The sequence below is a fragment of the Bombus flavifrons genome, chromosome 4, assembly GCF_040668555.2.
Source record: "Bombus flavifrons isolate JBK064 chromosome 4, iyBomFlav1_principal, whole genome shotgun sequence".
Classification (NCBI taxonomy): Eukaryota; Metazoa; Arthropoda; class Insecta; order Hymenoptera; family Apidae; genus Bombus; species Bombus flavifrons.
The window spans coordinates 16,433,040-16,451,951 of NC_138445.1; the positions used below are offsets into that span (position 1 = coordinate 16,433,040).

At 28.3% G+C, this 18,912-nt stretch overlaps 7 protein-coding genes across 11 annotated transcripts; 5 read left to right on the forward strand and 2 right to left on the reverse strand.

Annotated features, from left to right (window-relative positions):
- Positions 1–104: 104 nt before the first annotated feature.
- On the reverse strand, positions 105–2,781 carry Apt1 (Acyl-protein thioesterase 1). Of its 2 annotated transcripts, none has more exons than XM_069112006.1 (7): positions 2,586–2,781; positions 2,203–2,234; positions 2,064–2,129; positions 1,890–1,937; positions 1,536–1,782; positions 1,299–1,463; positions 105–1,229 (listed from the first exon to the last, which is right to left on the reverse strand). In XM_069112006.1, the coding sequence occupies exons 1-7, from the start codon at positions 2,637–2,639 to the stop codon at positions 1,182–1,184; spliced, it is 660 nt and encodes a 219-aa protein (XP_068968107.1). In that variant the 5' UTR covers positions 2,640–2,781; the 3' UTR covers positions 105–1,181. The 2 variants fall into 2 exon arrangements, with proteins under 2 accessions (XP_068968107.1, XP_068968108.1); XM_069112007.1 differs by having other exon boundaries at positions 2,472–2,594.
- A 622-nt stretch (positions 2,782–3,403) lies between these two features.
- On the forward strand, positions 3,404–7,059 carry akirin. Its single transcript, XM_069112288.1, has 5 exons — positions 3,404–3,935; positions 4,445–4,644; positions 4,715–4,877; positions 4,968–5,027; positions 5,152–7,059. The coding sequence occupies exons 1-4, from the start codon at positions 3,758–3,760 to the stop codon at positions 4,976–4,978; spliced, it is 552 nt and encodes a 183-aa protein (XP_068968389.1). The 5' UTR covers positions 3,404–3,757; the 3' UTR covers positions 4,979–5,027; positions 5,152–7,059.
- A 293-nt stretch (positions 7,060–7,352) lies between these two features.
- On the forward strand, positions 7,353–9,887 carry Arr2 (arrestin 2). The gene is made up of 7 exons (XM_069112286.1): positions 7,353–7,508; positions 7,644–7,765; positions 7,899–8,198; positions 8,288–8,515; positions 8,604–8,792; positions 8,875–9,043; positions 9,172–9,887. Exons 1-7 carry the CDS (start codon positions 7,442–7,444, stop codon positions 9,315–9,317), a joined length of 1,221 nt encoding a protein of 406 aa, XP_068968387.1. The 5' UTR covers positions 7,353–7,441; the 3' UTR covers positions 9,318–9,887.
- A 74-nt stretch (positions 9,888–9,961) lies between these two features.
- TfIIEalpha (transcription factor IIEalpha) lies at positions 9,962–12,977 on the reverse strand. 2 transcript variants are annotated; one of them, XM_069112285.1, is made up of 8 exons: positions 12,857–12,977; positions 11,747–11,909; positions 11,509–11,675; positions 11,314–11,442; positions 10,925–11,151; positions 10,648–10,852; positions 10,350–10,578; positions 9,962–10,255 (listed from the first exon to the last, which is right to left on the reverse strand). In XM_069112285.1, the coding sequence occupies exons 2-8, from the start codon at positions 11,871–11,873 to the stop codon at positions 10,080–10,082; spliced, it is 1,260 nt and encodes a 419-aa protein (XP_068968386.1). In that variant the 5' UTR covers positions 11,874–11,909; positions 12,857–12,977; the 3' UTR covers positions 9,962–10,079. The 2 variants fall into 2 exon arrangements, with proteins under 2 accessions (XP_068968386.1, XP_068968385.1); XM_069112284.1 differs by lacking the exon at positions 12,857–12,977 and adding an exon at positions 12,222–12,421.
- Positions 12,446–13,910, forward strand: LOC138179472 (rab-like protein 3). Its single transcript, XM_069112287.1, has 5 exons — positions 12,446–12,585; positions 12,898–13,107; positions 13,185–13,333; positions 13,409–13,522; positions 13,591–13,910. The coding sequence occupies exons 1-5, from the start codon at positions 12,540–12,542 to the stop codon at positions 13,768–13,770; spliced, it is 699 nt and encodes a 232-aa protein (XP_068968388.1). The 5' UTR covers positions 12,446–12,539; the 3' UTR covers positions 13,771–13,910.
- Positions 13,911–14,140: 230 nt separating this feature from the next.
- Positions 14,141–16,790, forward strand: LOC138179468 (putative ATPase N2B). 2 transcript variants are annotated; one of them, XM_069112283.1, is made up of 8 exons: positions 14,141–14,276; positions 14,644–15,027; positions 15,338–15,523; positions 15,606–15,847; positions 15,919–16,087; positions 16,150–16,290; positions 16,382–16,501; positions 16,573–16,790. In XM_069112283.1, the coding sequence occupies exons 2-8, from the start codon at positions 14,656–14,658 to the stop codon at positions 16,693–16,695; spliced, it is 1,353 nt and encodes a 450-aa protein (XP_068968384.1). In that variant the 5' UTR covers positions 14,141–14,276; positions 14,644–14,655; the 3' UTR covers positions 16,696–16,790. The 2 variants fall into 2 exon arrangements, with proteins under 2 accessions (XP_068968384.1, XP_068968383.1); XM_069112282.1 differs by lacking the exon at positions 14,141–14,276 and adding an exon at positions 14,419–14,558.
- Positions 16,791–16,884: 94 nt separating this feature from the next.
- Dera (deoxyribose-phosphate aldolase) lies at positions 16,885–18,870 on the forward strand. 2 transcript variants are annotated; one of them, XM_069111434.1, is made up of 6 exons: positions 16,885–17,608; positions 17,673–17,851; positions 17,935–18,070; positions 18,148–18,321; positions 18,400–18,524; positions 18,599–18,870. In XM_069111434.1, the coding sequence occupies exons 1-6, from the start codon at positions 17,584–17,586 to the stop codon at positions 18,761–18,763; spliced, it is 804 nt and encodes a 267-aa protein (XP_068967535.1). In that variant the 5' UTR covers positions 16,885–17,583; the 3' UTR covers positions 18,764–18,870. The 2 variants fall into 2 exon arrangements, with proteins under 2 accessions (XP_068967535.1, XP_068967534.1); XM_069111433.1 differs by having other exon boundaries at positions 18,148–18,524; positions 18,599–18,861.
- Positions 18,871–18,912: the final 42 nt, after the last annotated feature.

An 18,912-nucleotide genomic window follows, 5' to 3' on the forward strand; every position in this document is an offset into this window, starting at 1 on the left:
TACCTTAGACACATAAAGATGGTACGACATAAGAAAACTAATTTTATATTTACAATGTTTATATCATACGTCCTTAAATAAATATCAAAGAAGAAGAGTAGCTGTTTAACAAGTATGATCCGTTCTGTTTTAATAATACAAGTAAATGTTACAAATGATGATCCTTACTTTTTATTACACAGCTAGTATTGCTTTTCAGTTAAATACTTGTTTTGTAACTGATTATAATCGCAATCCTTTTTATTCTTAATAGTACCATTTCGGTAAACCTAAAATATGAGACCTATAAAGATAGTACTTTTGCACTATACACATGTTCACAATGTTATCATATTTGACATATATATTTCTTCACAACTAGCACTTGCACATGCTAAAAATTACAGAGTTCGCTGATTTCAAAATTATATTTTGTAATCACAGATTACATGGCCATATTACTGTCCCTAGATATTTCTACAAAAATTATTATTTTATAAATAGCAGTGTATTTGTACATTATATATAACTTACATGAAATGTAAATAAATATATGTATATATATTTAATTTTATAAAGAATATTTAAATGCTTCTATAACTTAAGGCTTTTAAACGTTTTAATTAAACGTAAACGCAATAAAATTAACTATTGGATATTATTATATCTATTAAGAAAAGGAAGCTTTATCTGGAAATAACTAATGAATTTTTGCTATCAGAAAGATAGAAAGTGTTTGTATAATATTAAATAATTTTTAAATTCAAAGTGCACAATGCAAATTAAAAAAATTACAATTTTATAAAAAAATGCATTTAAAACAATTTGCTATGCCTTAATATTATCATCTTTCATATATATTAAAGCATTTAGAATTAGATATAAGAATCTTGTGATTGTTAATTTGTTTTGTAAAATTAGAAACTGGGAATATTACAATAGTAACTTTGGTATCATAAAACAGAAGTAGTTCATTCAGATATAATTTACACAAATGATAAATTCATTGCTATTTCTGCTTGCTTTCTTTTTTAAGATTAGAAACATTTCCACCTACAACACTCCACCTACTGCTGTTTTTACTCCTTCACCAAGCGCTAGAATTAAGTAACAGTGAAAAAGTTGGAAGTAATTAATTTTTAATAAAGAACAGTAAAGTAATAAGTTTAATGTTTAAAATATTAATATATTTAGTTAAAATATTACGGCTTCAAAACTTTTTCAATGAATTTCTTCATGTCGCGCATTTCCTGTGGAAGTGATTATTATATGAAGTAATTACAATACAAAAATTTTATGAAAGCTAAGATGCTGCTTACCTCATCACAAGACGCATGCATCATCCCTCTATATGTTTTGAATTCTGTTTGTGTCATAAATTGTTTGAGAACTGATGCAGTCAATTGACCCCATCTGTATGGCACTATTGGATCACAATCACCATGACATTGCAGTAGTGGAGTATTTTTATTTCCTATTGCATCCTATAAGATATGTAATGTTATAAATGTTATATTGTAAAATATTAAGCATGAATGTAGTGTGAATATACACACAGCAGGGAATTTTTGATGCAAAGGAAGCCAAGCTGATAAAGCTATAACACCAGCTAAAGGTTCTGGAAATGTAAGAGCACTATATATAGCAAGAGCACCACCCTGACTAAAACCTCCAAGAACAATACGTTTTGTGGGTATTCCTGCTGCAACTTCTTCTGCAATTAAAGAATGTACCATTTCTGCAGCTCTGCGAATACCTTCTTCATCTTCAGGCCCACTTGGTTCCAAAGATCGTAAATCAAACCTACATTTATTGATATACATATTATTCTATTAATGAATTATTATATAAGTTCATATGATTAATAAGAATTGTAAATTAATTTATTATATTACATATTACTTACTTACCAAGAAGGCATTCTAAATCCTGCATTTAATGTTACTGGCATTGTAGGCCTAAAATGATAAAGCTAAATGATATATTTACTACCTAGATAAAAATTAAAAAAAAGATACTTAGATAAAATTACTAAGAGCTCTTATTGAGTCATATAGTGTTATTTTTATATCAATTATACATACGCAGTTGGACAAATAACTTTAATGTGAGGAGATCTTACTGCTCCCATTGAGCTAGCCCAACCATGACTATAAAATACATTTAATAAATTAAGAGATTATAAAATTGATATATTATATAATCATAAAAGTTGCTATTTACCCTGTATCACCCAATCCATGGAAAAATATAAGCTGAAACAAAAATAAAATTATACTATATAGAAATAATAAAATCAGTTATAGGAACATATACTATTAATTTCTTCTACTTCTTCAAACTATGTGCGTATTTATTGAATAAAAGTATTTAAAACTACAGTATTAATTTTTTGAAAATTATTTTTGATACTGATAGATTTCAATTTAAAAAAATAATTCAAATCTCAAATATAAAAGAAAACTAGAGTTATAAAAATATCAAGCACATACTTAGAATTTGTATGATAAAATTATGTCAAGAATAATTAACTTATGGTTAATTAAAAATCACTTTGCGCCAGGCATAACCAAAAAAGAGACATCTTGAAGAGATTTTCCGCTTACTGTCGCTGTATGTCTGGCCGTAGCTGCTATCACCACAGGATTCACTGTTGTCATTATTCCTCGCTTTTTTGGACGGGCTGCAAGAAAACGGATAAAACGTATAACAATTCGGTAAAAATCGTAAATATAGAATGGCGGAAGATTCTTCTTGACACTGCTTGAAATTCCCTAAAGCGAAAAGAGAGGGGTGGACAAAAGTTATGCGCATGCTTTACGAATCTGCTTTTAAATGAAAATCTAAATTATTACGCAAACCTGAAGAATTGCCCATTGTCAAAGCATAATTACAAAATACTTTATTATCATCAGTGGTGTGGTAAAATATCTAATTTTCTGTAAACTATCCTTCGCAAATCGTTTGAAATTATCAAATAATTACAGATTAATATTCATAACAATGTATGTATAGGTGTCAAAGAATATACATTTCTTAGAAGTGTTACAATTAAAATCCTTTTCTTAAACGAATCACTGACCATATTGAAAAGAAACTAAAATCTTTGTGCAAATTGAATAGGAAAAAAATTCCATAAATATTGTTGCAGTTTTCCAAATGCATTTTCCATTTGAATAAACTTAGAGATTCCTGTTTCTAGAAAGAAAATAATTCCTCCCAAAATATTAGTTAATTCTTATGGAAGCTGTGGATTTATATAAGAAAACATATATCAAGGCTATTGTACTTTGAGAAAAACAATTTATATATTAGAAGCAGCCGAATCTTTGATTTTTGAATTTCAATTAAAATACATCAGAAGAAGGAAATGCAAAGAGACGCCACCATGCAACATATTGACCAATCAGAATCGAAGAGTCTCAAGTTAGTTGAGCCTGCGACGTATACATTTCGGAATGCAAGTAGTGACCAGTGAAAAGATGGTGCTTTAATGGTTGAGACATTCGTTCCGTGGTCGTTCCTAGCCGACAAACCGTGGTTGCCAGCCATATTGTTTTACCGCAGTGTTTGTTTTGGTGCAGCCTAGTCAGAATACGAAGAAATCCGAGGGGATCGACACGAAGGAAGACAGAAGAATTAGAGTGCAGTTAAAGAAACTACTCAGGCAGTGCGCGTATACGGTGGTTTTGCTGTATTTTTCGGCATAATCATCGTAGCTCGCGGGCTAAGCCCATAATCTGAGTGTCAGTTGTGAACAGGACGGTAAAGGAGAGAAATGGCCTGCGCCACTCTAAAGAGATCTTTGGAGTTCGACCCGGTACATAGTCATGGTCGTCCTAGTAAACGACGAAGATGTGTACCAATGTGTGTTTCCCCCGGTACATCCACTCAAGCTAGTTCCAGGCCACAGAATCCTTCGCCTTTTGGCGAAGTAACCCATAAACTGACGCCTGGTAATTACTTATAAGTTACGGCCATTTTTCTTTTTTCTATTTCATTCTTTCTTACCACGATACGACAGAGAAAGGATGGTTAAATCGTATCAGCGATTTAAAACTTGAATTCACGACGTCTAAAAGGGGGAGGGAAGGTGCGGCGTTTAGGTAGGGGGAGATGCGTAAATCATATGGTAATGTAGTAACGGACATGGAGAATCAACTCTCCTTTTCTCCTTATTTATAAACGTTCATGTTTTTAGAAATTATTTGATTTTATGATATTATAGGTCAATTATTAAAATAATACACTTAAAAGTTGTAGTATTTATGTTTAAATTTACCATATTCCTAGCATTTTCTGATTGCTTCATCCCAGTAATTAATTTTTGTTCTAAATTATTGATATTTGGACATAACTTCTAAAAAGTACATTTATTGTTTAGAGTTACTTTAGAAATTATATTGCTTTAGAAATCGCTAAAGAAATACAATATTTTGAATAAAAATAATCTTTTTGTATACAGAAAAGATGGCAGCCAACATAAGAGAAGAGATCCGGAGACTGCATCGGCGCAAACAATTGCATTTTAGTCCTCAAAACAATACTGGTGATTCTTCAGACATGGAAGGCCCTGCCAGTCCTTCAAGCCCATCTGCTTGTGGTTCAAATTCATGTAGTTATAGCGCTAGTGGAAAAGAGAAACCTTTATTTACATTCAGACAGGTTACTTGTAACATAAAACTTTAATTAGTTTATTAAACAAGAAGTCTGATCAATTAAATGATTTTTATAGGTGGGATTGATTTGTGAACGAATGCTTAAAGAGCAGGAGACACAGATTCGAGAAGAATATGATCATATCTTAAATATGAAGCTTTCTGAGCAATATGATGCTTTTGTTAAATTTACCTATGATCAGATACAAAAGAGATTTGAATCTGCAGCTGCGCCAAGTTGTAAGTAATATTGATTAATTTGTTGTTTTCTGAGAATATTTTCCTTATATTTTGAAATACATTTCATATTAATTTTGTGTAATGTTTCAGATCTATCCTAAAACAAGATTCTTATTTATAAGGATAATATGTTTCTGTGAAGAATATTAGGTGAGATATGTAATGTTAACATAAGATTGAATTATATGCCTGATATCAATTATGTAAAAGAATTGTTTCATTTCATTTCAACAAGTTTAATAAGCTTTTCTATTAGTTTTTCTTATTATTATAGATTTCTACCACGTGAGAAAAATTTTGCTTGAAATTTAAATCGAGGTATGCAGCACCACCTTGTTCAAGAACATCTTTAAAGAATTCAAACTACGACTTACATTGAGAAAAATGTGTCTGGTAAAAATAAAAAAAAGAAAAAAGAAAAAAATTAGTGATGTAAGTTTAGTAGGTTTGCAGTAAACAACAACCGTACTACAAAAATCTACAGTGTATACTATTGAAACTAACAATATTTGTACTGGCCGATGTTAGAAATGCGCTGGTATCAGGGAACTGTAACGAGATTTTAGTTATGTACAAACATGAATACGTATAGGAGTTATATGCAGTGCATGACTATGCTTGGAGTCAAGAACTTGACTTGCACAGGGTTCTGTAATATCACGTAACTGATTAAAAATAGATAAAAAAATGTTCATTTCTCGCACATTTTAACAGCATGTGTTAAGAAATGACAAGCAATGATGCAAATAATTCCTTGTTAATTTAATAATACATGTATTAGATATTGCTCAACCATATGCGAATACTCTTGTAATGCAAACATAAAACTGTATATTGAGGTTTTTGGCAGAAAGTACTGTGCATATGAAGAGAGATTACGTAATTAAAACATATATCTCTCGGGGAAAGTTGTTTTCGTTGAATCTTAGTTATATTTAATTTTTGTAAAATATAAGATAAATATACGCAATGTATTTTGAAAATCTTATTTTAACCATTGCGATATGAAATATTTGTTTTTGCGTGTATGATTTATTGCATATGTAAATTTTCAATGTAAGCAACATTTCCCCCAAAATGGATGTGTTCGAACTTAAATGACGTACATAACTTGTAGAACTAAATTATCTATAATACTTTGTTCCTTTTTGAGATTAAGAACTAATCTTTGAAATCTCAAATAAATTATTCGTGAATAGATTATTGATTTGTCATGATTACTTAAATTTTGTTGAGTTTTTATTATGTGTTAGCTTTTTTTTTTTTTTTAGCAAAAATATCATCTTGTTAAAATACAAATATAAAAATTTGTAAAGAATTCAAGATAAGGTATAGTATGTAGCATTGTACGAACATATTGTCAAAAATGGATATTTGAAATAAAGATTTCATAAAATTTCGCAAATATTTCTGTTCCCTGGTAGCAACGACTTTCTTTAGCATAATAAAACAGTAAATAATGGATATATAATACCTATACCTTTATTGTGCCTGTTATTAGACATGTTTATCGCGATAATTCTACTATATCTAATGTTATCGATTTTTAAATTTTTAGTTTATAACCCTTCATTTTTATATCATATCTCGCGTTTCCTTGCTTTTTTTGGTTTTAAAAAAAAAGGTTTAAATATATGAATGAGGCTTTCTTGGTTGCTGCATGCATTTTGTTCTGTTATAAGATGACATTCACTCATTTTAAAAAACCGTTAGGCATGAACAAGTATTTAGCCAAAAGAATTACTGTGACCATGTTATGATTTATTTTTATTACTACTTAACATTTATATATTGACAAAATTTTAATTCTTTACCTATAAAATCACATTTTGAAAGGGGGCATTAAGAATTGCCTTATTCATTCCCAAAAAGGTGTCTTTTAGTTACCAGAACAATTTGGGAACACAATATTAGTGTTCATACTTTCATACAACAATATACATGATATGTCAAGTGTTTGCTGACTGCTGAATGTAAAAAAAGGAAGGAATATAAGTGGTTCTAACTGTCAATAATAAATAATATCTCCTTCAGAAAAATATTGTTTACCATTAAGAAAAATTTTGTGAAAATATACCGATGCGATTCCTTATGAATTCAAGGGATTTAATTTCAATTAAAATACCTCCATATTACATTATGTAAGCACTTATTATTGAAATAAATATAAATATAAGACTGATCACGTGTACTTCTTTATTTTAGCCTTTTTAAATTAACTGAATATATGTAGTTGCACATACTACTTTTTTATTAAATTAATTTAAAAAATATTTCATATATTATGAAATAAATTCACACTACTGATGGGCTTGACCATGTTTTCTAGCTGAAGGTACATGAACTACTGAGTCAGTTCCACAATATGCGTAACAAAATCCTTAGATATGTGTTCTAATCTCATTAACTAACTTGTGTAATAAACTAATACAATTAGTAGTATGGCTTCAAGGAAAGAAGCCCCTCCAAGACTATATGAAGTTCCCTGTTCTTGCTAAGAGATTGTCACTTCTGGGTGGGAAACAAACTTCTGCTAGTTCATTTAATTGGAGAAAAGGTGCCAAATGTTTCCTCTCTTGTTTTTGACTTTTGTTGTAGCCATTAAGGTATTCAAGAAAACAACTCCAAATGGTAAGTCATAAAGCATTAAATGACCAACATATAAAAATGTAATAGTTCTTTAGAAACAATATTAGAAGAATTAGTTTTACTTTGACACAGTTTGTTTTCAAAGTCATGATTAAAAAATCATCTTGCTATCTACAGGGAAAGTCACAGTTTATCTTGGTAAAAGGGATTTCATTGATCATTTGGATAGCATAGATCCCATTGATGGCATTGTTGTTGTTGAAAATGATTATCTTCAGGGACGAAAAGTTTATGGACAGGTAAGAAATAAGAATAAAGAACTTTAATGTACAAGATTGTGTATATATATACATATCTAAGTACCGTACATTATGTACATATATATCTTTTTGCACATGAAAAAATCATTCCATTTATTATTTTATTATTTAGGTAACAACAACTTTTCGCTATGGACGCGAGGAAGATGAAGTTATGGGTGTCAAATTCAGTAAAGAACTCGTTATATGCCGGGAACAAATAGTTCCAATAAAGAAGGAAAAACAAGATATGACACCTGTTCAAGAACGTCTTCTGAAACGTCTTGGAGCAAATGCATATCCATTTTTATTTCAATTCCCACAAAGTTCTCCTAGTTCTGTTACATTGCAACCTGGAGATGATGATCAAGGAAAGCCATTAGGAGTAGAATATACTGTCAGGATATATGTTGGTGAACATGAGGAAGATAAGGTAATACTCTAATTATAATTAAATGTTGATTTATTAATAATGTATATTATATGTATATAAAATGTATGTAATTTATAATATTTATATAGGGACACAAAAGGTCATCTGTTGCATTAGCTATAAAGAAATTGCAATATGCTCCACCTACAAGAGGACGTAAATTACCTACCTCCCTTGTTTCAAAAGGATTTACCTTCTCTCAAGGTAAACTGAATCTGGAAGTTACACTTGATAGGGAGATCTATTATCATGGAGAAAAAGTAGCTGCAAATGTTGTAGTTACTAACAACTCTCGAAAGGCAGTCAAAAATATTAAGGTATATACATATATATATATATATATAATGTAATAGAATAGTAGTGGTATTGTATCTAGCACTTAATTATAATATCTATATATTTTAGCTCTTCGTGGTACAACACTGCGAGGTGACAATGGTTAATACTCAATTTTCTCGACACGTGGCTAGTTTAGAAACACGTGAAGGTTGTCCAATCACACCTGGAGCATCCTTTACAAAGCAATTTTATCTTGTTCCATTAGCTAGTAGCAATAAGGATCGTCGTGGAATTGCTCTTGATGGCCATTTAAAGGTATGCAACATGCAACATAATTAAAAACAAATGTCATTTTTATTGCTGTTCACACTTTCATATACTTTTGTTGATATTATAGGATGATGATGTGAATCTTGCATCTTCAACTATGGTGGCAGATGGTAAAACTCCTAGTGATGCTATGGGCATTGTCATCTCTTACTCCATACGAGTAAAGTTGAATTGTGGCACTTTAGGAGGTGAATTAGTTACAGATGTTCCATTTAAACTAATGCACCCAACTCCTGGTAAATAAATTTTACTATTTCATATATTAAATATTTTAATATCAAATATATGTGATAATAATAATAGTGAAATAATTTATTTTCCAAGTTTTATTATAGCATTTATAACTATTACTTTATTATTATAGGAACTGTAGAAAAAGAAAAGGCTACTTTAAAAAAGAATAAGAGTATTGAAAGGACACGATATGAGAATTCTTGTTATTCAAATGATGATGATGACAATATCGTGTTTGAAGACTTTGCTCGTTTGCGCTTAAATGAACCAGAGTAAAAAAAGAACATTTGCAAAAGGATAAATACTTATTTTGAAAGAATCTTAGATTCACAATTCTTTGTAGTAAATTTAAAACAGAGTATAATAGAATTATATGCATATACGTAGAATTTGTCGATTCTGGGATTCTTTTGATATGAGTTATGTCTAAGAATTGAAAGAATAATAAGAGGTACAGAAGGCAAACAAATTATAATATCCATATGCGCTCATTGGTATATAGAATTGAATATTAATATATCAAGAAAGATGTAACAAAAAAAAGTACAAAAAAAACGGAAAGCATTATAAAAAAAATTTATATCGTCTTATAATTTCTACCCGGTGGTGGTGGTCGGTTAGAAATTCACATAAAGACGAAAAAAAAAAATTAAGTAAGCTTAATAAATAACTTGTATTTGATTAAGATTAAAATCTTCCCACCTTACCAGAAGTGACATGTATGTTATTATCTTTGATTTATGGTGATTATAACGTGTCTGTAAATGTTCGTTTATTACAAACTAATGACATTGTTAAGCCATATCTGTATATTAGAAGAGAAATATAAAAATTTCGAAATATTAATTTTTGAGTATGTTTCCTTTATATTTCGTTAAAAATACTATGATTTCTTTAAAAGAAAATAAAGATAATGAATATTTACCAAACCCAGAAAATTATTTATTTTATGATTATACAAAATATTACAAGGATTTTAATAGTCAATCAGTCTTACAAGACATTGTTAAATGTTTACCAATGCTGACTGTATTCTGATTAGTCATACATATGTGAATAATATTCTTGATATGCTTGAATATATGCTTCTTTCTCCACGGGAGTCATTTCTGCTATTAATGCATCATTTACATCTGCAATGGCTACTGTTTTTCCTGCAACAGTTACAGTTGGTACAAGATCTTCATCTTCAGAATCCATGGTTTCTACTTCTCCTAAAAAAATTTGGTATATATGCATATTTTTTAAAATAATAATATTAATATAATAATTCTGCAATGCGCTTTAAACATTTTGTGAAAATGATACCTGTATCAATAGCTTGCATTTCAGCAACTTCCTCATTATCACTGCTATCACTAGATTCTTGAGGTAATACAGATTTTATAGCTGCTGCTGAATTTGTTCCTCCTTTTTTCTCATGAGCCAATAATACAGACATTATATCTTCACCTTGTTTGTTATTGGTTGATGCTGTATTAGTAGCAGTAGCTGCAGCTTTGTCCAAAATGTTTTCTTGTGTGTTAACTCCATCAGGCTAAAGCGCAATATTATTAATGAAAGATATAACAAAACATTAGTACTAAATTTTTAAAACAAAATTTACCTGCGAGTCAGAGTTAATAACAGTACTTTCCATCATCCAAATTGGTCTTTCCTTCCTCCTATTTGCTGCATTATCATCGATAGAATCATCACCAATTGTAACATCTACTCTTGTATCTTCCACCATGAAACCTGATGATCTGGTAGCTTCACCAGACCACTGCTCACCAGGCGCTCTTAGACTGCTTGGTTTCCTTGTATCAATACTAAGAAGAGAAGGTATAAATAATATTCAAGAATTTTGGCGTATTATTAATAATTCCATTAAAAATCTATACCCTTTAATTGTATTTATATCAACTGGTTCAGGTTCCAATATTTCAGGAGCTAATTTGATACCTTCTACCTCCCTTAATAAAATATAAAGAGGTTCTAGTTGTTCATTGAATTTAGCTAATAATAGTCTTGAATCTTTTTTAGGAAGGGCAGATTGGTCTTCTTCCACTACTTCACGGCAATATGTACATCTAAATTCACCAGTAGTCATATCAAATAATTGATCTGCCTACATTATATTATAGTAATAAGTATTCTATTGTCATTAGGTTTATAAGGTAATAAAGTTGTGTTTCTCAAATTTGCTTCATATTTTGTTCTTTTTACTTTTACATATTATACAATTGAAAACTTTGAGAAACACTCTACAATTTACAAATAATTTACATACCTCAAGATCAGTAAATGTTTTTAAACAATTTGTACATTTAAAACTGGCCCTACTAGTTGCATCTCTTTCTTCAGTTTCCATTCTTTTTCTCATTAAATCTAATTTATATTTTACTACATTTACAAAAGTCTAAAATATAAAAATGTACAATAATTTGCCTAATAAGAACAATGGAGGTCAAATATTTTGTTTTACCTTATAATTAATAAAATAATAGTTGACTTTTTGTGCTTTTCCATCTGATCCAGTTTCCATTTTTAATCTAACTTGTATAAATTTATCATTACGTAATGTAGATATTCTAGCTCTTAACATCTTGCGTTCAAATTTTAACAGTTCACAAATGTCATCTTCTTTCATACCTAACGAAACATAATAATATAATCATGCATTTGCAATAGTATAATAGATAACTTATATCCAATTCACTTACATGGATTTCTAACTAGCATATCAACAATTAAAGCATCTTCTATTGTATAAAATCCACGTACTACTAAACGTGCTAATTGTTTTAAACTACTGGGAACTTCTGTAACAAGTCTTTCTTCACCACTCATCTTGTGTTTAATTACATATAATAAAATATGAGAGTACTGAAAAAATTTGTACAAATTATTAGACTCTATTATTAATCTGCAGATAAATTATGTGTATTTTTCTGCCTGTACAATACGTTTTACAACGTGTTACCATTTTATTAATTTTTTAATTGTCTTGAGATAATGTTATTTTTAATGATATATTTCATACAATTTAAATCTAATATAATGTAAGAAACCAAAAACGGGAATGTGAAAATCCTTGTAATAGGCTCTGGGCTTAGAGTATAATAAATAATAATAATAATAATAAAAGAATTTCGCACAATTTACTATTTTAAGTTTAATTTGTAACAAAATACTAACCTTTAAAGTAATTTAAATAGTACATTTATCATTAAATATTTTGATTAAATACAAGTATAAGCAAATTAAAATATGTATCAATTACAAATATTAATTGTATGTTCTCTCAAAAGAAGTAAAAAACTAACGAGTCAAAATACATTATTTCATTGTTTGATTAAATATGACAAAGCACCGTTCCAACGGACGCTTGTTTATGAGTAAAATAGTTTTTAGGTTATGTATTCATAATAGAAAATTATCAAATGACTAGCTGTCAAACAACAGAAATAAAGAAACAAAAAGATACATTTTTATATATTTTCATAAAAATTATTGATGGCTGCAATCGATAAAGTTAAGATTATTGTTGTTGGTGATTCTGGTAAGGATATGTATATGAAGCAATTCTATAATATCTTTTTGTTATTGTCAGTATCTGTTATTTTGTTTATCTATCTATTATTAAGTGTTATTTCGTTAATTACAACATAAATGCCATATTTATTGTTAGAATATATTTTTCAAGCTTATTTAAATCCTTAATTTATAAAAAGTTATATCTGATGTATTTCATACATATTTTTATGACATTATTTGTAGGTTATCTATTTTTTTTTTTTTTTTTTTACACCTATGTATACGTAACTCCTTACGATTAAATAATTGTTAAATATTCTTCCTTTCTTATATTTAGGCGTTGGAAAAACATCATTAACACATTTAATATGTCAACAACAACCTATTAGGAATCCTTCATGGACTATAGGTTGCTCAGTGGAAGTTAAATTACATGAATATAAAGAAGGAACTCCTAATCAGAGAAGATATTTTATTGAATTATGGGATATTGGAGGAAGTCAAAGTCATAAAAATACAAGATCTGTTTTTTATAATCCTACAAATGGTATAAACATGAAATATATAACATTAAGGATTTAAAGTAAAAAATTTAGAAATCATCAATCATTATTAAAAATACAGGTATCATATTAGTTCATGATTTAACAAACAGAAAATCACAGCAAAATCTTCAAAAATGGCTTGAAGAAGTTTTGAGTAAAGATAATAATTCTATGAAATCAAAGCCGTTTGATGATTTTGATCCTGAAAAATTTGTAGGATCTACACAGGTAATATTAATTATTTTTGACATAATTGTATAATTTTTTATCATGTTTTTTGTGCAAATAAAATTATTTTTTTAGATACCAATCTTAGTTATTGGTACAAAATTAGACCTAGTTGCGGAAGTCAGATCAAATGTACATAGACGTTCTTCAACTATTGCAGAAGAATGTGGTGCTGATGAAATATTTTTGGTATATCATTTATTTTTTTAAATTATTACACACTGATATTATTGTTTTCAAGTTAACATTCTTCTTAGGATTGTCATCAAGTGAGATCACTAGCTGCTGGTTCTAGCTCTTCTGTTAAATTGAGTAGGTTTTTTGATAAAGTTATTGAAAGACGTTATTATTCATTAAAAGAAGGAATCAATCCTGACAAACGAAGACTGCCAATGTATAGTGCTCCATACAGTTCTAAAATTTATCATAATGATTGAAATTCAGAAAATTCATCATGTCTATTTTAACATTAATAGAATTTGCGTTCCTAAATTTCTTGTATTACATTCCTAATTTACAGCAAAGTGCGAGTCATTAAAATGAAATGTTATAAATAATTATTTTGAAAATAGTGTTAAGATATTTATATACAAAATATAATAAAATTATACATTTTGAATTAAAATATTAAACGTATTACTTCTTATATAATTAGGCTTAAGAATATTTATTTAATTAAAATATTGAAAAATGGTATTTTATACCTTCTTAGTTTTTAACTTGTGAATAAAGCTTTATGCATCAATATGGGCCCATATGAACAGCCATTAATAAATTGCATCTGATGGTTCCATATTTCCTTTTTAATTACGTCATAACATAACGCGCGGTAGATAATTTTTCAAACTGAATTTCTTTGTACATGAAATTTCTTTCTAATAATATTAAAATATCATGAAAGAATTAGTTTTAATAAATAACAACGAAGGAAGAAAACAGAAACGTAAGTACATGATTTGATTATATATTTTTCAGTTATTCAATTCTTCATATTTATCAATATCATGCTTCACACCTACCTTTTTAAATTTCCTAGTGTGGGTATTCTATTTTAAGGTAGATACATGTAATGTATTTTCATATGCAATATAAAGGTTAACATGCTGATTGTCTGTCAAACGTAAATTTGATAAATATGTGAATATCTTTGATCATATACACTAGAAAGTTTTTCTATATTTTGTTAACTTTTTAAATTAAATGTATATTTGTCAAATATTTATCTGTAAGAATAAGTATTTACCTAATCTGGCGTTTAATAATATACATAAGTAACATACATAGATAACAAATTATGACCTTTCCTTTAGGACATCTTTCCCATGATGACTTACTTGTTACCAAAAAAATTTTTTAATCAAAACTATTTTACAAATTTGTCCAACAAATTTGTACAACATATTCAACGTCATGGATATGTTCATGATGTTAGTTTAATTGAAAAAGGCCCAATTGTTATGTTAAAAAATAAAATTGCAAAAGGAGAACTAGTGGAAGATAAACATCAAATGAAAGTTGCTAAAACATTGCAGAGCATTTATGAAGAAATAAATGGATACAAACCTGAAGAATTCAACTTATTAGATAAATGGTTGGGTAGGAAAAGAAAACAACCACCAAAAGGACTATATATTTATGGAGCAGTTGGTGGAGGTAAAACAATGTTGATGGATCTTTTCTACAAATGTTGCCAGGTATTATAGTTTATAGCTCATATAATTATTGCACATGGATAGCCACAAAGTATTATGAATTAACAATTTGACAGTTCATAATACTTTTCAATATAATTCATGCACATAATAAAATAATTAATGTAACAAAGGAGTTACTTTATATAGTAAAGGTACTGATGACAAAAAAATTTTCTTTGAACTATGATAAAGGTACTCTAAATACTATAATTACTACAAATAATATAAATGGTTTTCCATATGCAGTTCATTAAAAAATAAATCTTTTAATTAAGGAAACAGGTAATTATCTTGAAATGTATTATTTTAGATTGAGAATAAAAAAAGAGTTCATTTTCACTCTTTTATGCTTGATGTACATAATAAAGTACACGAAGTAAAGAAAAATATTGTACGAGATGTTAGTAGTACTAAACTCCAACCATTTGATCCAATACCACCAGTTGCGAAAAGTATTACTGAAGAAGCTTGGTTACTTTGTTTTGATGAATTTCAGGTTCACTTTTGAAATATACAATCAATTATTTATGATTTAATGTAACATGTATTAATAAAATATTATATATATATATATATAGGTAACTGATATTGCAGATGCTATGATATTGAAACGGTTATTTACTGAACTCTTTAATAATGGAGTAATAGTTATTGCAACTAGTAATAGAGCACCCGATGATTTATACAAAAATGGGCTACAGAGAGGAAATTTTATTCCATTTATACAGGTTTTAAAAAATTATTGTGTTATAAATTCCCTAGATTCAGGGGTAGATTATAGGCTGAAAACAGGACTTAGAGATGAAAAAATTTATTTCATGTACGTATAGTGATGTACAAATAAGGCATATAATAAAATACTCCTCTCTAAAAAATGATAAATTTTTATAGAAAAGGAGAGGATGCAACTAGTGATGTGGACAAAATGTTTAAATATTTATGCTCAAAGGAAAATGATGTTGTGAGGTCTCGAACTATTTCTATAAGAGGTCGTAATGTTACATTTGAAAGAACCTGTGGTCAAGTGTTGGATTCAACTTTTGGAGAATTGTGTGATAGAGTAGGTTGTTGCAAATTTTCATTAGATATTTATAATATAACAAGCAATTGTTTTATTTGCAGCCACTTGGTGCTAGTGATTACTTAGAACTAAGTCAAGCATTTCATACAGTTATTATAAGAGATGTACCACAACTAGATTTTCGTCTTAAATCACAAACCAGAAGATTTATTACATTAATTGATACACTATATGACAATAAAGTAAGTTTACATATGTTCTATCTACTCTTCATATTTAACAATTTAAATCATTATAAATGTTTATATTTAAATAAAAAAAAATTTTTGTCAGGTACGAGTTGTAATATCTGCAGCTGTTCCACATACAGAACTTTTTATCCCACAAGGAGATAGTGAATATACAGATGAAAAACGAATGCTAATGGATGATTTAAAAATATCACACGGTTCAGTAAGTTACGAAACAAAAGTTGTTGCTTTCATTAACTGATATATAATTTTATAACTTTGTATCTTCAACAGGACAATTACAAATCTAATCTTTTTACTGGAGAAGAAGAACTTTTTGCTTTTGATCGCACTGTATCTCGACTTTCTGAAATGCAAACCGCCCAGTATTGGGAACAATGGCAACATTATAGATAATAATAATTTATATTAGTAAAAATTTTAGTAGTTTTGTTTAGAAATTCTTTTAATTTTGATGACTAAATTGCAAACTGTTGGTAATAAATTTTCAATGAAAGAATACTATTAATTCGAGAAAGTAACAAATACATTCGAGTATGCTATATCAAAGGTATATCAAATTAGCTTAAAATGTATCAATATATATTAGAGAAAATATTTATAGTATTTATTACTATTATGTAAATTTATTTATTATATATTTCATTATACATAATATTCAGCAATAAACAACTGCTATAATAAATTTAGATATCAAATAATATTTAATATGTATTAATAATTGTAAAATAAAAATCGACAATTTCAATCCTTCATTCCAGAAATAGGCATGACAAGACAGCTTCTATGTCACAATTGCGACTTTATCTGAAGGAAAATATTCTTAATGCTTTTATAAATAAAAATTAATACTTATTATTTAAGAATTATATTTATCAGTCATTCTCGCTTTAGAACGAATATTTTTTAGCTTGCAAAAGTTTTTTTTTCATTTTCACGGGGTATATGTGATACATTCTATAATGTAGCATTTGATAAAAATTATATGTATATATCACAATATACAATATCAGAATAAAGTGGGAGAAGGTTTATTAAGATAAAGTAACTGAGAAATGATATGTTGTCAAATGCACACATATATGAGTCTTATATACTTTACTGTACCATCTGCCAACAATCGTAAATCATAGGTCATTGCGATGTTATCAAGTACTAAAAAAATTTTCTAATTGATATCGCTCCTAAATTTAAAGCACTTACACTCTTCTTACGTGTTCATTTTTACGCATTTTACGCATTTAAGTAAGGTTAAATATTTCCGAAAATTTTAAAAGACGTATAATGGATATTCAAAAGTTGGCTAATGGTAAATCGAATTTAAGAATTTTACAATTTTTCGTGTTTTTAACATTTATATACTTATGTTTTAGCTACAATGAATTTCGATCAATCTGCAATAGATGGAAAAATTAATTCTATACGTTACAGAGTTAATAAATTGGAAAATCATGTTAAAACTGCTTGGTTGGTAAAAGCAATAGGTTTCATAGATTTAACTACTCTAGGAGGTGATGATACACCTTCAAAAATTGAAACTTTGTGTACTAAAGTAATACTTAGTGTTATATTAAAACTTTTGATCTCTACAACATCTTTAAAAATATTGACTTTCATGTATTTCAATAATTACAGGCAGTAAACCCTCTTAAGTTACCAAGTAACTCACATTTGCATACTGCATCTGTATGTGTATATCCCATGAGATTTGTAGATGCAATGTCTATATTGGAAAAACTTGATAAAGAACATAAAATTTCCAGGGCTACTGGTAAGTATACATGTAAGTTCTTTTCTAATAATATTCAAATTAAAAAATAACAAAATATATTATTGTTATCTAAATAGTGGGTGGAGGATTTCCATCTGGACAGTTTCCATTAGAAACACGTCTTCGTGAAGTAGAAATAGGTGTTGAACTAGGAGCTGATGAAATTGATATTGTTATTAACAGACCATTGGCTTTGATGCAGCAATGGAAAGAATTATATGAAGAACTAAAATCATTTCGTGTTGCTTGTGGTAACAAATGTTTGAAAGTGATACTTGCTACAGGAGAATTAGGTAATTTAGAGAATGTATATAAATCATCTATGATAGCAATGATGGCCGGAGCAGATTTTATTAAAACATCTACTGGAAAAGAAGCAATAAATGCTACCTTGTCTGCTGGAGTTATTATGTGTCAAGCAATCAAGGATTATTATGAATCCACACAGAGAAAGGTATAAATTCTTGTTTAAAAAATGAAAAGCAATATTTCATGCCTTACATTTGGTATTGAAATATATTATTTTAGGTTGGTTTAAAACCTGCTGGTGGTATTAAAGTTCCACAGGAGGCTTTAGAATGGATGATGTTGGTTCAAATGGAATTAGGAGAGGAATGGCTATCTAAAGATTTATTTAGAATTGGTGCCTCAAACTTATTGGACAACATAGTTGAAGCAATACAATCAAATTAATCTTTATTATTCATTTAATCTTTTTCAAATAGTTATTGTAATTTTGTAATACTTTTATATCCATTTATTAAAAGATTTATATATTATCAAATACCTTTTAAATTTTCCATTATACCATTGATTCTTAAAGTTAGAAATATTGAAATAAG

Excerpts from the sequence above, each read along its gene's own strand:
- Apt1 (XM_069112006.1), bottom strand. The coding sequence starts at position 2,639 with ATGACAACAGTGAATCCTGTGGTGATAGCAGCTACGGCCAGACATACA. Across the intron at positions 2,235-2,585 it reads CGGCCAGACATACAGCGACA|CTTATATTTTTCCATGGATT; the intron begins GTAAGCGGAAAA and ends TTTTTGTTTCAG. Across the intron at positions 2,130-2,202 it reads CATGGATTGGGTGATACAGG|TCATGGTTGGGCTAGCTCAA; the intron begins GTAAATAGCAAC and ends TGTATTTTATAG.
- akirin (XM_069112288.1), top strand. The coding sequence starts at position 3,758 with ATGGCCTGCGCCACTCTAAAGAGATCTTTGGAGTTCGACCCGGTACAT. Across the intron at positions 3,936-4,444 it reads AACCCATAAACTGACGCCTG|AAAAGATGGCAGCCAACATA; the intron begins GTAATTACTTAT and ends TTTTGTATACAG. Across the intron at positions 4,645-4,714 it reads CTTTATTTACATTCAGACAG|GTGGGATTGATTTGTGAACG; the intron begins GTTACTTGTAAC and ends TGATTTTTATAG.
- Arr2 (XM_069112286.1), top strand. The coding sequence starts at position 7,442 with ATGTTTCCTCTCTTGTTTTTGACTTTTGTTGTAGCCATTAAGGTATTC. Across the intron at positions 8,199-8,287 it reads GTGAACATGAGGAAGATAAG|GGACACAAAAGGTCATCTGT; the intron begins GTAATACTCTAA and ends ATATTTATATAG. Across the intron at positions 8,516-8,603 it reads AGGCAGTCAAAAATATTAAG|CTCTTCGTGGTACAACACTG; the intron begins GTATATACATAT and ends TATATATTTTAG.
- TfIIEalpha (XM_069112285.1), bottom strand. The coding sequence starts at position 11,873 with ATGAGTGGTGAAGAAAGACTTGTTACAGAAGTTCCCAGTAGTTTAAAA. Across the intron at positions 11,443-11,508 it reads ATTATTTTATTAATTATAAG|ACTTTTGTAAATGTAGTAAA; the intron begins GTAAAACAAAAT and ends TTTATATTTTAG. Across the intron at positions 11,152-11,313 it reads AAACATTTACTGATCTTGAG|GCAGATCAATTATTTGATAT; the intron begins GTATGTAAATTA and ends AATATAATGTAG.
- LOC138179472 (XM_069112287.1), top strand. The coding sequence starts at position 12,540 with ATGGCTGCAATCGATAAAGTTAAGATTATTGTTGTTGGTGATTCTG. Across the intron at positions 13,334-13,408 it reads AATTTGTAGGATCTACACAG|ATACCAATCTTAGTTATTGG; the intron begins GTAATATTAATT and ends TTATTTTTTTAG. Across the intron at positions 13,523-13,590 it reads GTGCTGATGAAATATTTTTG|GATTGTCATCAAGTGAGATC; the intron begins GTATATCATTTA and ends CATTCTTCTTAG.
- LOC138179468 (XM_069112283.1), top strand. The coding sequence starts at position 14,656 with ATGATGACTTACTTGTTACCAAAAAAATTTTTTAATCAAAACTATTTT. Across the intron at positions 15,524-15,605 it reads TTTGTTTTGATGAATTTCAG|GTAACTGATATTGCAGATGC; the intron begins GTTCACTTTTGA and ends ATATATATATAG. Across the intron at positions 15,848-15,918 it reads GATGAAAAAATTTATTTCAT|AAAAGGAGAGGATGCAACTA; the intron begins GTACGTATAGTG and ends AAATTTTTATAG.
- Dera (XM_069111433.1), top strand. The coding sequence starts at position 17,584 with ATGGATATTCAAAAGTTGGCTAATG. Across the intron at positions 17,609-17,672 it reads TATTCAAAAGTTGGCTAATG|CTACAATGAATTTCGATCAA; the intron begins GTAAATCGAATT and ends CTTATGTTTTAG. Across the intron at positions 18,525-18,598 it reads ATGAATCCACACAGAGAAAG|GTTGGTTTAAAACCTGCTGG; the intron begins GTATAAATTCTT and ends ATATTATTTTAG.